The 12,747-nt window shown below is 37.2% G+C and overlaps 1 protein-coding gene across 7 annotated transcripts in view; it reads right to left on the bottom strand.

Moving 5' to 3' along the window:
* ankrd12 (ankyrin repeat domain 12) overlaps positions 1 to 12,747 on the bottom strand; it is a 178,080-nt gene that overhangs the window by 17,175 nt on the left and 148,158 nt on the right. For all 7 annotated transcript variants that reach the window (XM_087986690.1, XM_087986687.1, XM_087986692.1 and 4 more), the window contains 4 exons: positions 11,686 to 11,886; positions 7,956 to 8,098; positions 6,861 to 7,014; positions 884 to 5,793 (listed from right to left, as the gene is read on the bottom strand). In XM_087986690.1, coding sequence (XP_087842816.1) covers positions 884 to 5,793; positions 6,861 to 7,014; positions 7,956 to 8,098; positions 11,686 to 11,886 — 5,408 coding nt within the window. The remainder of the gene's footprint in view (positions 1 to 883; positions 5,794 to 6,860; positions 7,015 to 7,955; positions 8,099 to 11,685; positions 11,887 to 12,747) is intronic.

The raw sequence follows: 12,747 nt of genomic DNA, 5'->3' as shown, positions 1-12,747 counted from the left end.
GAACTCACGACTCGCTGAGTAAAGAACCTACCCCTAACATCTGTCCTATACCTACCCCCCCTTAATTTAAAGCTTTGCCCCCTTGTAATAGCTGACTCCATACGTGGAAAAAGATTCTCACTATCGACCCTATCTAAACCCCTAATCATCTTGTACACCTCTATCAAGTCACCACTAAACCTTCTTTTCTCCAATGAAAACAACCCCAAGTGCCTCAGCCTTTCCTCATACGATCTTTCTACCATACCAGGCAACATCCTGGTAAACCTCCTCTGCACCCGTTCCAGTGCCTCCACATCCTTCCTATAGTATGGCGACCAAAACTGCACACAATACTCCAGATGCGGCCGCACCAGAGTCTTATACAACTGCAACATGACCTCAGTACTCCGGAACTCAATTCCTCTACCAATAAAAGCCAGTACGCCACATGCCTTCTTCACCACATTATTTACCTGGGTGGCAAATTTCCAATTACCTAGTTGGCAATCTTTCCAATTACAAAGTACCTAATGTCACCTGTTTATTGCTTCCACACCAATTGATTTTGGAAACAAATCTGCAATGCAAGGATATCGTCATCACGGTGATCGATTTATAATGATTTTAATAGCTATTCCCCAACAGACCACATGATCAAGTCAATACTGGGCCCAGTTTGATTTGCTTTGCAATTTGCTTATGTATTTTTATCCTCTAATGGAAGCAGCTCAATGCAAAACATGCATTAAAAATTCAGTATTAAGGATGAAAGGGTTCACATGATTCATTCAAAAGTGCATGTTAAAAAAAGTGAGAAAGATTCTTATAATCACAAACTAAATTTACCACTTGCAGTCACTAAAATAGTAAGGTCGGTACATTTTTAACAGACAACACTTACAGTTGGTATGCAGAGTTTGCTCAGAGGGTTTCCGTCCAGCAAGTATGATCCAGTGAATGTAACAAATTCATCATAAAACTGCGGTGCTTGAGGAGTGACACTACATAGCACTTTACGCTTTTCTTCTATCTTTTTTCTAATGTGGAGGTATTCATAGTAAGGGTTTGCCTTTTCTGAATGGTAAGGTTGAATTTCTTCTAGTTTTAAAGAATCTACAATGGCTGCCAGTGACTGCTGTGTCTTTTCCTTTGCTTGCTGCAGTGTGGATTTAACTTGTGCAGGATGTGGAACTCGTGACATCTTTCGTTTGTGTGGATGATGCACTTGTCCTTCTTCCTCCTCTGTGAACTTGGACTTGGTTTTCACAGGTGTAGAGCTTTCTGTGTCTTTGTCAGATACCTGTACACAATTGATAGCAGATTGTTTGTTTTGATTGGCAAGTATGTTTGCTCTATTACGAGTAATCCTCTGAGGAATATCTTGTTCTGTTCGGTCAGCTTCCATTTGCTCTTCCGATTCCTCCTTTGCTGACTCAGTGGACTGCCTTCTTTCATTTAGTGCTACCTCTTCCATCACCACTGCTTCTTGAGCAGTAATCTTTGAAAGTTGAGAAAAGTCCATCTCCAATGAGAAATCTTGGTCTTGAGTTTTACTTTCCAAGGATACAGGCTCATTATTTACAGAATGCATGCATGTTTGTTCAGTGGAAGGCATTGCTTCAGCTGACTCTTCTGGTGGTTCGGACTGTATTTCGTCAACAGAGGTTACTAACTCCTTGTCTAATTCTGAGCCCTCTCGATTATATGTTGGTTCTTGACCAGCTGAAGTAATACTTGTTTCACTTTCTTCCATCTTTTCTTGAGATTCATTTAATATGTTGTGGAGAGGCCTTGTTTGGTCCACAAGGTTTTCGCTCACATTATTGCTGTCTGATAATGATGTGGACAATGGAGAGAAAGTCTCTTCCAAGCCCTGCATTTCATCTGATTTACAACAAAGTGACACCTCTTCTGTTGTCTTGTGACTTGTAAGGTCAGCATTTGTGTCAAGAGGAGGATATTTAGCATCCTTCCCATCAGCAATTCCTGCACATTCTGGTGTGCATGAATCCGAAGACCGATCTGTATCATGCAAAGTCTGAGCTTGTGGAAAATCTTGAGTTGCACATTTTGGCCAAAAGAGAACTGGAGGGGTAGCATCATTATCTAACATTGCCCTCATACAAGAGGAGGTGGAAGAATGTGTAGGTGAAAAATAGGATGCTGATTCTTGAACATTTGCTACTTGAGAAGGCTCACTACAAGTCATTTGTGGAGACTTTGATACCAATTCTGAAGTCAACTGGTCTGAACATCCCCACTCTTGCGAAACATGTTGTAATGGGCCAAAAATATTTTTCTCACAAGCTGCTGAAGCTGAATTGCCATCATTATTGCTGTGTAAAGGACCATCAAGCCTGTCATAAGATATTTCCAATGGTTTATTTGACTGAGTGCTGCCAATCAAACAGTTTATTTGTGGCTGCACCACAGGCATCTGCTGTGAAGTATTTTGAATTATGCTGTTGGAATTTGCATCCTGCGATAAATAATTAGTGCTGTTTGGCACAATGACAGCAGGTGGTGTGGGAACAGAAACTTGTAAACAGGAAGTACTATTAAATGTGCTCTCTTCAGTGCCACTATCTGGAAGTGGTTCTGCTTGGGGAGAAATACATACTTGGGGTTGTACTGTTGGTGAAAAACTATATTGTTTTTCACTTGAAGGTGGTAGGTTACCTTCAAGTTGCTTATGGGACAATTTATCATGGTCATTTGCCACAGCTGGTATACTGCATCTCCGAATATCACCTACTAACCGACATTCATTCTCATATCTAGCACTGTCAGCAGAGACTGACCTCAGATAAGATCCTGAAAGTTTACTGGAGTATGGCGATTTAAGTCGATCTGGTACATCAACTAAAACATCAAAATCTCGTTCATATACAGCAGGTGATTTGGCACTAGACGGAAATACAGATTGTGAAAAGGAAGACTGAGACTCCGAACCCTCAATAGTGAAATCTGAATCATAGTCTGTTAAAGGCCGTGGTGTTGCTACAGCTGAAGTCTGACATGAGTCTTCTGAACTTGCAACTGAAATCATTGATATAGACCTTGACGTTAGCCCTGCCCGATCACGTTCTTGTCTGGGAGATGCAGTTAAATTACTTTCACAACTTAATAAAGGTCTTGATGTGTCTGGCAAATTCTGTTTTGCATCAGTGGACAGTGATCTCACATTGGTGTCTTTCAGCTGCTTCTCTTTAGAATGTATCTCTGATGGATCGGAACTTTTTGACCTAGTAAGTTCTTTGCTCGCTGTTGAACTCTTCAATTTTTCTCGTTCTTTTATCTTTGTGAGCTCAATGCCAGATCGATGCCTCTGCCTCTCTTTTTCTTTCAGCTTTATTTTCTCTTTGTGTTTTTTGTGCCACTGTTCAATCTCTAAATCCTTTTGACTTAGCATCCGTTCAAAACTGGTCTGCATCAAGTCATCATTTACTAGTCTCTTTTCTTTTGGCCGCACATCCTTTACAGAACTAGAGTCTTTAGACTTCAATTTATCAATTTCGATATCTTTAAGCTTTGCTTTAACAGTGATGTTTATTGGTACTCTCTCCTTTGGTCTATCTTTTTCCTTTCTTTCCTTCTCTTTTGTATCAGGAGTTTTAAGGAAGTCGTCTTTGACTTTTTCCTTTGAGCAGAATAATTTATCATGCAATGCTTTACCAACTTCAACATTGTTACGTTTCTTCTCATCTTGCAAGTGCTTGGCATTTGTCACAAGGTCACCTTCTCTTTCCCTAGACTTTTCTTTCTTCTTCTCTTTTTCGATATCCCTGTCTTTTTCTTTCACTCTGACAGCTTTACTAACTGTGATGTCTTGAGAGTCTTTTTCAAGTAATTTTACCTTCTTCTCCACAGAATGTTTTTCCTTTTCCACTTTGTCCTTCATTCCACTAGAGTGACGCTCCCTTTCACTTTTTTCTCTTTCATGTCTTTTCTCCAATTTTTCCTTACTCTTTTCTTTCTCATCAGGTTTTTTAACTGAGAATATATTCTTCAATTTGTCATTTTCCCGGTGGATCTTTTCTGCAGTCGAATACAGGTTACTAGAACGGTCTTTTTCTTTTGTTCTCTCTCCGCTGTCTTGTAATTTATTAAGAGTTTTGTCCTGTGGTTTTTCATGAAGTTCAGCTTTCTCTTTCTCCAACCTATTTTCATGTTTTATTTTCTTATCTCTATCAGAATACTTTTTTTCCAACTTTTCCAAGTCTCTCTCTTTCGTTGGGGACTTCTTTTCACTTTTCTCTTTGTTTTCCTTCTTTTCTTTATCTGGAGTATCAGATTTGTCTTTATCTGTGCTTTTCTCTCTCTCAAATAGCTCCCAATGTTCTTTCTTCACAAAGACACTAGAGTAAATAGAGTCATCTTTGTCTGTAAGCACAATTTCCTTTCTTTCTTCAAGACTGGCAAGTTTAATATCCTTTTCTTCTCTAGAATGTTTTTCCTTTTTATTCTTTTTACACTTTTCCTTTTCTCTGTCCTCTTTGACAGATCTTTCTTCCTTAAAATACTTCTCCTTTGTTTTTTCCTCTTTAACTGGAGTTTTATCTTTCAATGACTTTTCTGATGGAGCTAAATCAGAGTTTTCTTCTTTGAATATTTCATTAGTATCATCATTTTTGAAAAAGTTCTCTTTCCAGTATTCTCTATCAAACTCAGGATATACATCTTTTTCACTCTCTTTTTGTCTATGCTTTCCCCTCTCATTTTCATGCTCTTTTTTAACTTTGTTTTTTTCTTTATCTTTATGCTTTAATTTATGCTTTTTTATAACCTTGCCATCCTTGTCAGTCTTTTTAAGCACTTCTTCCATGCTATCAAATATATCGGTCTCCTCCTCTTTGCTTCTTGATCCAGACTTCTCACCAAATTCTACATGTAGATCTTTCTTGCGATATTTAGTCTTTGCTTTGTACTTAAAAGATTTGTTGCTGGAACTCTCAGAGGTGTAGTCAGAATCTGTAAGATGATCAAATCGCACAACTTCAGATTGAAAGGAAATGTCTGATGCTCCTGTAGATGTGCCAGTTTTGGTATTTTCCTGTTTAAGTGGCTTTGCTCGTTTTTCATTTAATCCACATGCATGTTTCGGTGATTTGGAAGTTGAAAGGTGGAATTGATGACCTGAAGAGTCATCTTTCATACATAAAGACTTTCTGAATGAATCCTCCTCTCTTGTACGTTCTAAAGAGTCCAAACTAGAGCACGTGGAAAAAAGCATCAATTTAGCATTTTCCTTCTCTTCTTTTTCCTGTTTGAATTCATGGTTCTCTTTATTTTTACTTTGCTTCTTCACCTTTTTCTTCCCTTTTCCTTTTTCCTTCTGTTCAACGGTAACCAGATTTTCTTTCTTGGTCCTTACATCCGATTTACTGCTGCTATCTGGAACAACCTCGAGAGAGTTTGCTGAACAAGTTTTTTTCTCTTGATGTAGTTCGTCATCTGAGCTCTCAGAGCTAGATGAAACAAGAACTCTTGCTGATTTTTGCTTTTTAATTTTAAATGGTTTTTGCAATTCTAACTTTGGAGGTGTTAAGTAGCTGCTGTTCTCTTTTATGATGTTCTTTTTACCATCCTTTCTTCGAATCCTTTTCTGATCTAGAAGCTTTCCCATTTCTTCTTCTTCAACTTCATCATCGTCATCATCCTTGAATTCATATTCATCCATAGCAGATGATGTAATTGATTTGCAGGGTGTCAACTGCTGATTAGCATCAGTTTTTAATTCTTTTTCTGGTTCAGAATCATCCATAATATCATCAACACTAGATGGATTCACAGAAGGCAACTCTTCAGATTCTAGAAAAATATACAAATAAAATGGAATTGACATTTGGAAATGATGCATTTTCAAGTCCTATTGCAAAACCTTTCTAATGCTGTTCATGCATAGCAGCACATGAAACTATGTATGATCACAGCATGCTCCAGACGGACAGTTTTACTCATATCTATTTTTATGGCGAAGCTATGAAAAAGAGTTCATTGAGTAGTGTTCTGCATTTAAATGCAATGCACAAACAAACTGCTCACAGAGTTGAGGGAACAAAGTTCACTTTTTGGAATGACCTCGATCGAGAACATGGTAAACTATCAAAGACTGTAAAAGAGAGACCGTGGGGGAGCTAGGAAGATGGCAGATGCCATGTAATATAGAGAAATATTAAATATTAAGGAAAAGAAATACAACTTAAACAGCAACATTTTAAATGAAGTAGAGAAGCATCTATTAAAAGTTTACAGTGCTAGTAAGGAGCTAACAGAAATCCATATAATTACAAAATTTGACAACTCCAATTATGTCTTAAGTATAAGCTGAAAATATTTGAAAAGTAATTACACTGAAAATACAGTGGGACATTAATTGCAGATACAATTAATATTCCTGGACTGTCAATGGAGTAATAAAAATGAAAAGAATGAGCTAAAATTCCAATAAGAGGCAGTGCGATAGGGAAGAAATAGAGGTAATAGAAAGGAGCATCGTTACAAAATTATTGACTTTCAATCAGAGTTCACACTTCTACAAATTATAACTTGTCTCAAGTCTGGGACAACTGAAATAATATTGATATAAAGTAGTTAAGCGGGCAGGAGAGCAAACATTTGTTAGACCTGACATGCTGATTTTGGCGAGCTATGAATAAAAGAGAGATCTCTACATTATGTTTCTTCAGAAATATTTTCTGTTAACTACATGATGCACTTAGGATTTACACGATTTTACTCTCAATAGATTTGAAAGCATTCTTTTATGAAATATAACATATTTAATTGGATATAACTATTTTGAAAGACTATATTTATACGATGTTTCCATAATACCAAAACTGTTCAGCGTGGCTAGGATATTTATTTCTTGTCACCTGTACAACTGTCATCATCATCATCATCAGAAAGAGGAAGCTCTCCTTTCAGAAGCTGCTCCATTTCATCTGAATCAGCCACATCCACAGGACGTTCTCCACGGTGATTCATCTGATATGCATCCCCACCATTGCGCAAAAGCAGTTTCACAATCTAGTGAGAAAGATGAAAAATTGTGAATTGCTATCCAATCAAACAAGAAAGTTAACAAGTTTAACAAAGTTAGTTTTAAATTTGTGCAAACTATTAAGAATGGAAATGTTTTGGGTCAAATGTTTGCAATGAAAATGGACCATAACTTAATGACTCTTGAAAACCAGAAAGGTGAATCATAATCTCAGTACTTTTCTATATAGTTTTGGCAAAAAAGATCACAAGTGTTTGGCACATTACGTTTGTTAACAGGAAGTAAAAAATGCAGAAAATTCAATGTGGGATTTATTTAATACTTTTATAATGCAAGTACCTAGAAAGAGGGGTTTCAGGAAAAAAAGAACGAAGTTAAGCAGATTTTGTAATGTGGAAAGTAAACAGGATTACAAAAAGCAGCATCAGTAGGATACATAATAAGTTTACCCATAGACAGTTAATGCAAGTACTAGTCAAAATAATTTACTCTATTACATCAAATGTGTTGGAACATAATGCAATAGTTTTACACTTGGGCTGAAGTTGGATGGCAATAGATTTAAAACAACATTCAATTGTCCCAATTGCTTACATTCAATTCCTGGCTTAGTGATTAATTATTAAAAGTAAGGTCGTTGAAGAGAGGCTAAAAATCAAAAGCTAAGAATTTCCCGGTTCAATTTAAACTTAAGGAACAATTCTAAAAAGATATTTCTCAACAGGATTCATGTTAACATCACTAAATAATAAAGAATCAACAGTCTGTTCATAGATGGCAAACAGCCAATACAGATTTTATAAGCCACGTAATGATAGGATTGCCTGAAAGAATCATCACCGGACACAAATCATCAATTCTTTTGCATATAAACTTATCTAATTTAAAAATTTTCTGTATTTTCTAACTTCAAGTCCAGTATTAGCTTTCTATGACATAATAAATAGCTCATAAATCATATGCATACATCTCTATGTCCATTGCTTGCAGCATCATGCAGTGGAGTATCATTATCAAGACCCTGGGTGTTCACATCTGCGCCTGCCATTATTAGCTGTTTGGCAACTTCATAGTAACCCAAGTTGCAAGCTTCATGAAGTGGAGTCCAGCCTGGAGAACAAGCAAAAGTGAACATTTGTGCTTTCCTTTTATCTACCTTAATTCATTTTTGTGAAAAAAAAGGAAGTTTCTCATTTCAACTATTGAATTCCAGAATCTAATGCGATATATGAAATGATTTAATAATAGGGCAAAAATTATATAGAACATAGAATATTACAGCGTAGTACAAGCCCTTTAGCACTCAATGTTGCGCCAACTTGTGAAACCAATCTGAAGTCCATCTATCCCACACTATTCCATTCTTGTCCATATGCCTATCCAATGACCATTTGAATGCCCTTAAAGTTGCTGAGTCTACTACTGTTGCAGGCAGTGCTTTCCACATCCCTACTGCTCTGAGTAAAGAAACTACCTCTGACATCTGTCCTATAACTATCACCCCCCCCCAATTTAAAGCCATGTTCTCTCGTGCTAGCCATTGCCAGAGGAAAAACGCTCTCACTGTCCACCTCTGATTACCTTAGATGTCTCAAGTCATCTCTCAACCTTGTTCTCTCCAACGAAAATAGCCTCAAGTCCCTCAGCCTTTCCTCGTAAGATCTTCCTTCCATACCAGGCAACATCCTAGTAAATCTCCTCTGAACCCTTTCCAAAGCTTTCACATCCTTCCTATAATGAGGTGACCATTACAAAGATGATGTATTAATTCATCTCTACAAAGAATGTTTTAGTGAAGACAAAAATCCTAATATTTACAAATGCACCAGCGTTACGGTCACTCTAAGTGGACCTATCTACTCGAGTTCAATTTCTTTCAGTTTTATAAATCCTTTGAAATCTTCCTTTCCAAATATTATGTATGATCAGCCTAGATACCTAACTGTGGTGAAGCATTCCATATATAAATAGTCTTTGTGAAACAAATTCTTCTCAGCACCCCTTCATTTTTATTATGATAATGCATATTGAGCCCCTGGTCCTAACTCACCAACCACATGAATATCTTTAAGTTGTTTCATTATCTAAACTATATCAGCAGATTCTGTTGAGTGAGAAGCAAGGCAAAAGGATTGGGAGGGACAGAGTTTCAAAAGTTTTAAAGCTTTTAACATCACAAAATGAACTGTGACTATCTTCCCAATTTATGTGCAAAGGAACAGATTAAGATATTATGTAATGCTTAATTGATCCTAGTATGATGGGAGAACAGAAGCATAAAGCAAACATGGTCAGTAATCAATTGCTTAGAATCTCTGGGACTTGTGGTTAGGCTTCAACTCATCTGGAATCAAAAGTCCCTATGAAGGAAGTCGTCACTGACTTGGCTAAGTATTTTCTAAATTTTTCCACTCTAATTTATATTAATACAAAACTATTTAGGTAAAGACTCCTCAGGGTTTACCACTAAAGGTTTGACTAACGTGAAAGAGTCATGGAATGGTTCCAATAGAATCATTCACTGAACAAACCTCTTTGGACATTTGTATTCTCAACTTACAAGTTGGATGGCATCCACTCCACACTGAGTCTTTGAATAAACGTTAGGAAAATATCTGTGGGAGAATTAAATTCTCCAATCGCCTGTAGAGGGTGCACTGACAATATCCAGAAAAGAAATTAGAACCAAGTCAAAGTTTCACATTTTCTTCAGAAAAATAATCTAAGCTTGTCTTAGCAATCAATCAGTTTGTACTGGAGAAGTCTTGTTAATTGTGTATCACGTACAGCTAGCTTCGAAGAGCACTTGCTATTAGCCATGCTATCTAGATACAAAGAAGTTGTATTGGTGATGGAGAAGTCGTGAGCAAGCCATCTGCTGTTATGCCCCCAAAAGGCACTGTCTTCAGCAGCCAGTGCAGATGAAATTGCACTAATGCTGACTTAAAAAGAGGTCACCTCTATTTAGAGGGAACTAAAAGAATTCCAGTTGGGCAAATCATACAAAGGGTCCTAACCAGTGCATTCTAATTGCTGCCTGTATTTACAAATCATCTTCCTCTAGAATGAAGTACCATCCCTTAGTGTTAAAGGATGAAATGACATAGCATTCAAATAAATTAGACCAAGTATTATTACTGCCAGAATTAAAAGTATGAATGAAGATGTAATCTTCATTCATACTTTTAATTCTGGCAGTAATCTGATGCAATAATTTTGATGTAATCTTCATTCACCTCTAGTTGATTCAAAAAGAGCAATCCTCATGGAAAACAATGAGGCGTGCCACTCTTAAAATTGTATGCCAATGCAAAGCCTATCTTTGGATTCAAGCATTTTACCAAAATTGCTCGACCATTCAATCACCAATAGTGATGATTTGAAGGTGCTGGTGTTGGACTAGGGTGTACAAAGTTAATTGTACAACACCAGATTATAGTCCAACAGGTTTATTTGGAAGCACTAGCTTTTGGAGCATTGCTCCTTCATCAGGTGGTTGTGGAGTATAAGATTGGAAGACAAAGAATTTATAGCGAATTTTTACAGTGTACATGTAACATGATTATTCAAAAAGATGAGACTTAAAACAAACATGGCCTTTTTCAATATATCATTTCAGTTGCATCACACTGCAAAATTTGCTATAAATTTTGTGCTTTACAATCTTATAATCCACAACCACCTGATGAAGCAGCACTCTGAAAGCTAGTGCTTCCAAATAAACCTGTTGGACTATAACTGGTATTGTGAGATTTTTAACCAACAATGACTGCATCCTAGTACATTTATTAATGTGCTTTGAATTTGAGCACATGAACATAAGGGCAAAAATAAACTTCTGAATAAAAATGAGTGGAAGGTACTGTGAGGAAAAGTACAGCACTTCATCTGAATTGACTGGAACAACTGGACATTGAAAAATTGCCAGCAAGCAATGAACAGCTGCAACAGCCCAGTTATAACAGTGAAGGGAAGGGCACATCAATGACACTTGGGACAAAAAAAAAATGTCTTCAGAGGAATGTGGGGCCCTTGGAGATTATTTCCCCTATCAACCATTCAAATGTACTCCTTTTGAAAGATGCAGGAATGAAGAATTTAGTCTTAAACATTTAGCATTTGTAGTTCAATTTCAGATCAGGTTATGTATGTGTGGAAAATACTGGAGATCTTTGTCTTGCATATATTATAACATCTCCATCATGTCAGCAACATTCTATTATAACAGATAATGTTTGATTAAGACCTCTTGCCCCAAAACTGTTCTGCAAATTTTCCCATTTCCTTGCAGATTCATCTCCTAAAATATGCTGATTGCTCCCCATTATGTTTTACCAATAGCCATTATTCACATAATGCTGTGTCATGCAAGCAGTAAAATCAAGTTTGACTCGATTCTCACCCATGTGCACTTTCCAGCATGAATTTTACATTATGATCAATGAGAACAATGGTTTTGTTTTTCTGCTCTCTAACAAGTTGCACAAGATCAAATGTCACTTAAACTGAGATCAGCTAGCTCAACTAAGACCAGAGACTCATTTGCTACAGAGATAAATTCACTGCGATTTCAGGGGAAAGGAATTCGTTAAGACATCAAGTAATAGGGACAAGGATTCACTAAAAAAAAATGTCAAAAGAAATCCCCACTTCTCCCAGTGCAAGTAACTTTAGAAAGTCAGATACCATTAACATACCAGCAAAGTCTTTGACATTAACATCAGCACCCTGACTGATGAGCTCCTTAACTTGCTTGGTCTCGCCACGAATGGCTGCCATGTGTAATGGAGTTTCTCCTCGCTCATTACGTTTATTGACTTTGTCTTTTTGTCTGGATGATGAGCTTGGAGTCTTTTTTTGCCCTGGTGTTGCTTGAGATGGATGGTTTGGAGTAGAATCTAGTAAGGAGATAAATGAAAATATCTGTTCAGTAACTGTGATAAACTGTGGTAATATGCCAAACTGTCCAAGTCTACAGTTATTCCAAAGACCATGATTTCATGAATGATGAGCAAAATGTGTGTACTCTGTGCAGTCATTTTCTTAAAAGGTACAACTTTCTTGCTCCCTCGTTCCAGGAAATTCTTTTCTCTTTACACCTGCAGTACCACTGGTCAAGAGGATGATGAACTAACTCCACCAATACTGGTCTAAAACTGACTTCAGGGAGATTAAGTATTCACTGGAATGACAAATTATATTTTACTAGTGACAGTTATTACACCGACTACATTCTACCTCATCACTTTATTGAAAGAAAACGGTCTAAACAAAAACAAAGACTGGACAGAAACAACTGCGTAAAAACTTTCTGCATTTTACATTGGCCTTGTCAGAATCAAGAGACTTAACATGGTGGTCTTTACGATTTTCCTCACTCAGAGCAAAAGTTAACATGATGAGGGAAAAGGTGCTTGGAATGATCAAAGCCTTGCTCTTGGGGGTTGATGGGGTATTAACAGTGCAAGGCTCATTCCCCAAGAAAACAGAGTGAAGGCAATTTCAGGTTAACGGGTGGATGTGGGGTCGGATGAAAGGCCCTCCTTGGTGACCTGCAGCTTAATCGAGCTACGAGAAAAAAATAATATAGGAGGGAAGAATCTCTCCAGACCTTAACCACGCAATGCCTGAAAAAATCCCGATGCTCCTTCTATGCTAATATGTCACCTTTAATCTACTGATTCCAATCCATGCCCAAGGTTACTTATTGCCTGTGCCAACCTATACTCCTCCAACCATGCTTCTACATATGGTCCTTT

Source organism: Chiloscyllium plagiosum, unplaced genomic scaffold, assembly GCF_037043375.1.
Source record: "Chiloscyllium plagiosum isolate Xiang-an unplaced genomic scaffold, Cpla_swu_hap1 HiC_scaffold_4, whole genome shotgun sequence".
NCBI lineage: Eukaryota > Metazoa > Chordata > Chondrichthyes > Orectolobiformes > Hemiscylliidae > Chiloscyllium > Chiloscyllium plagiosum.
The sequence above is the reverse complement of the archived record's forward strand: the minus strand, read 5'-3'. Positions and strand labels throughout refer to the sequence as shown.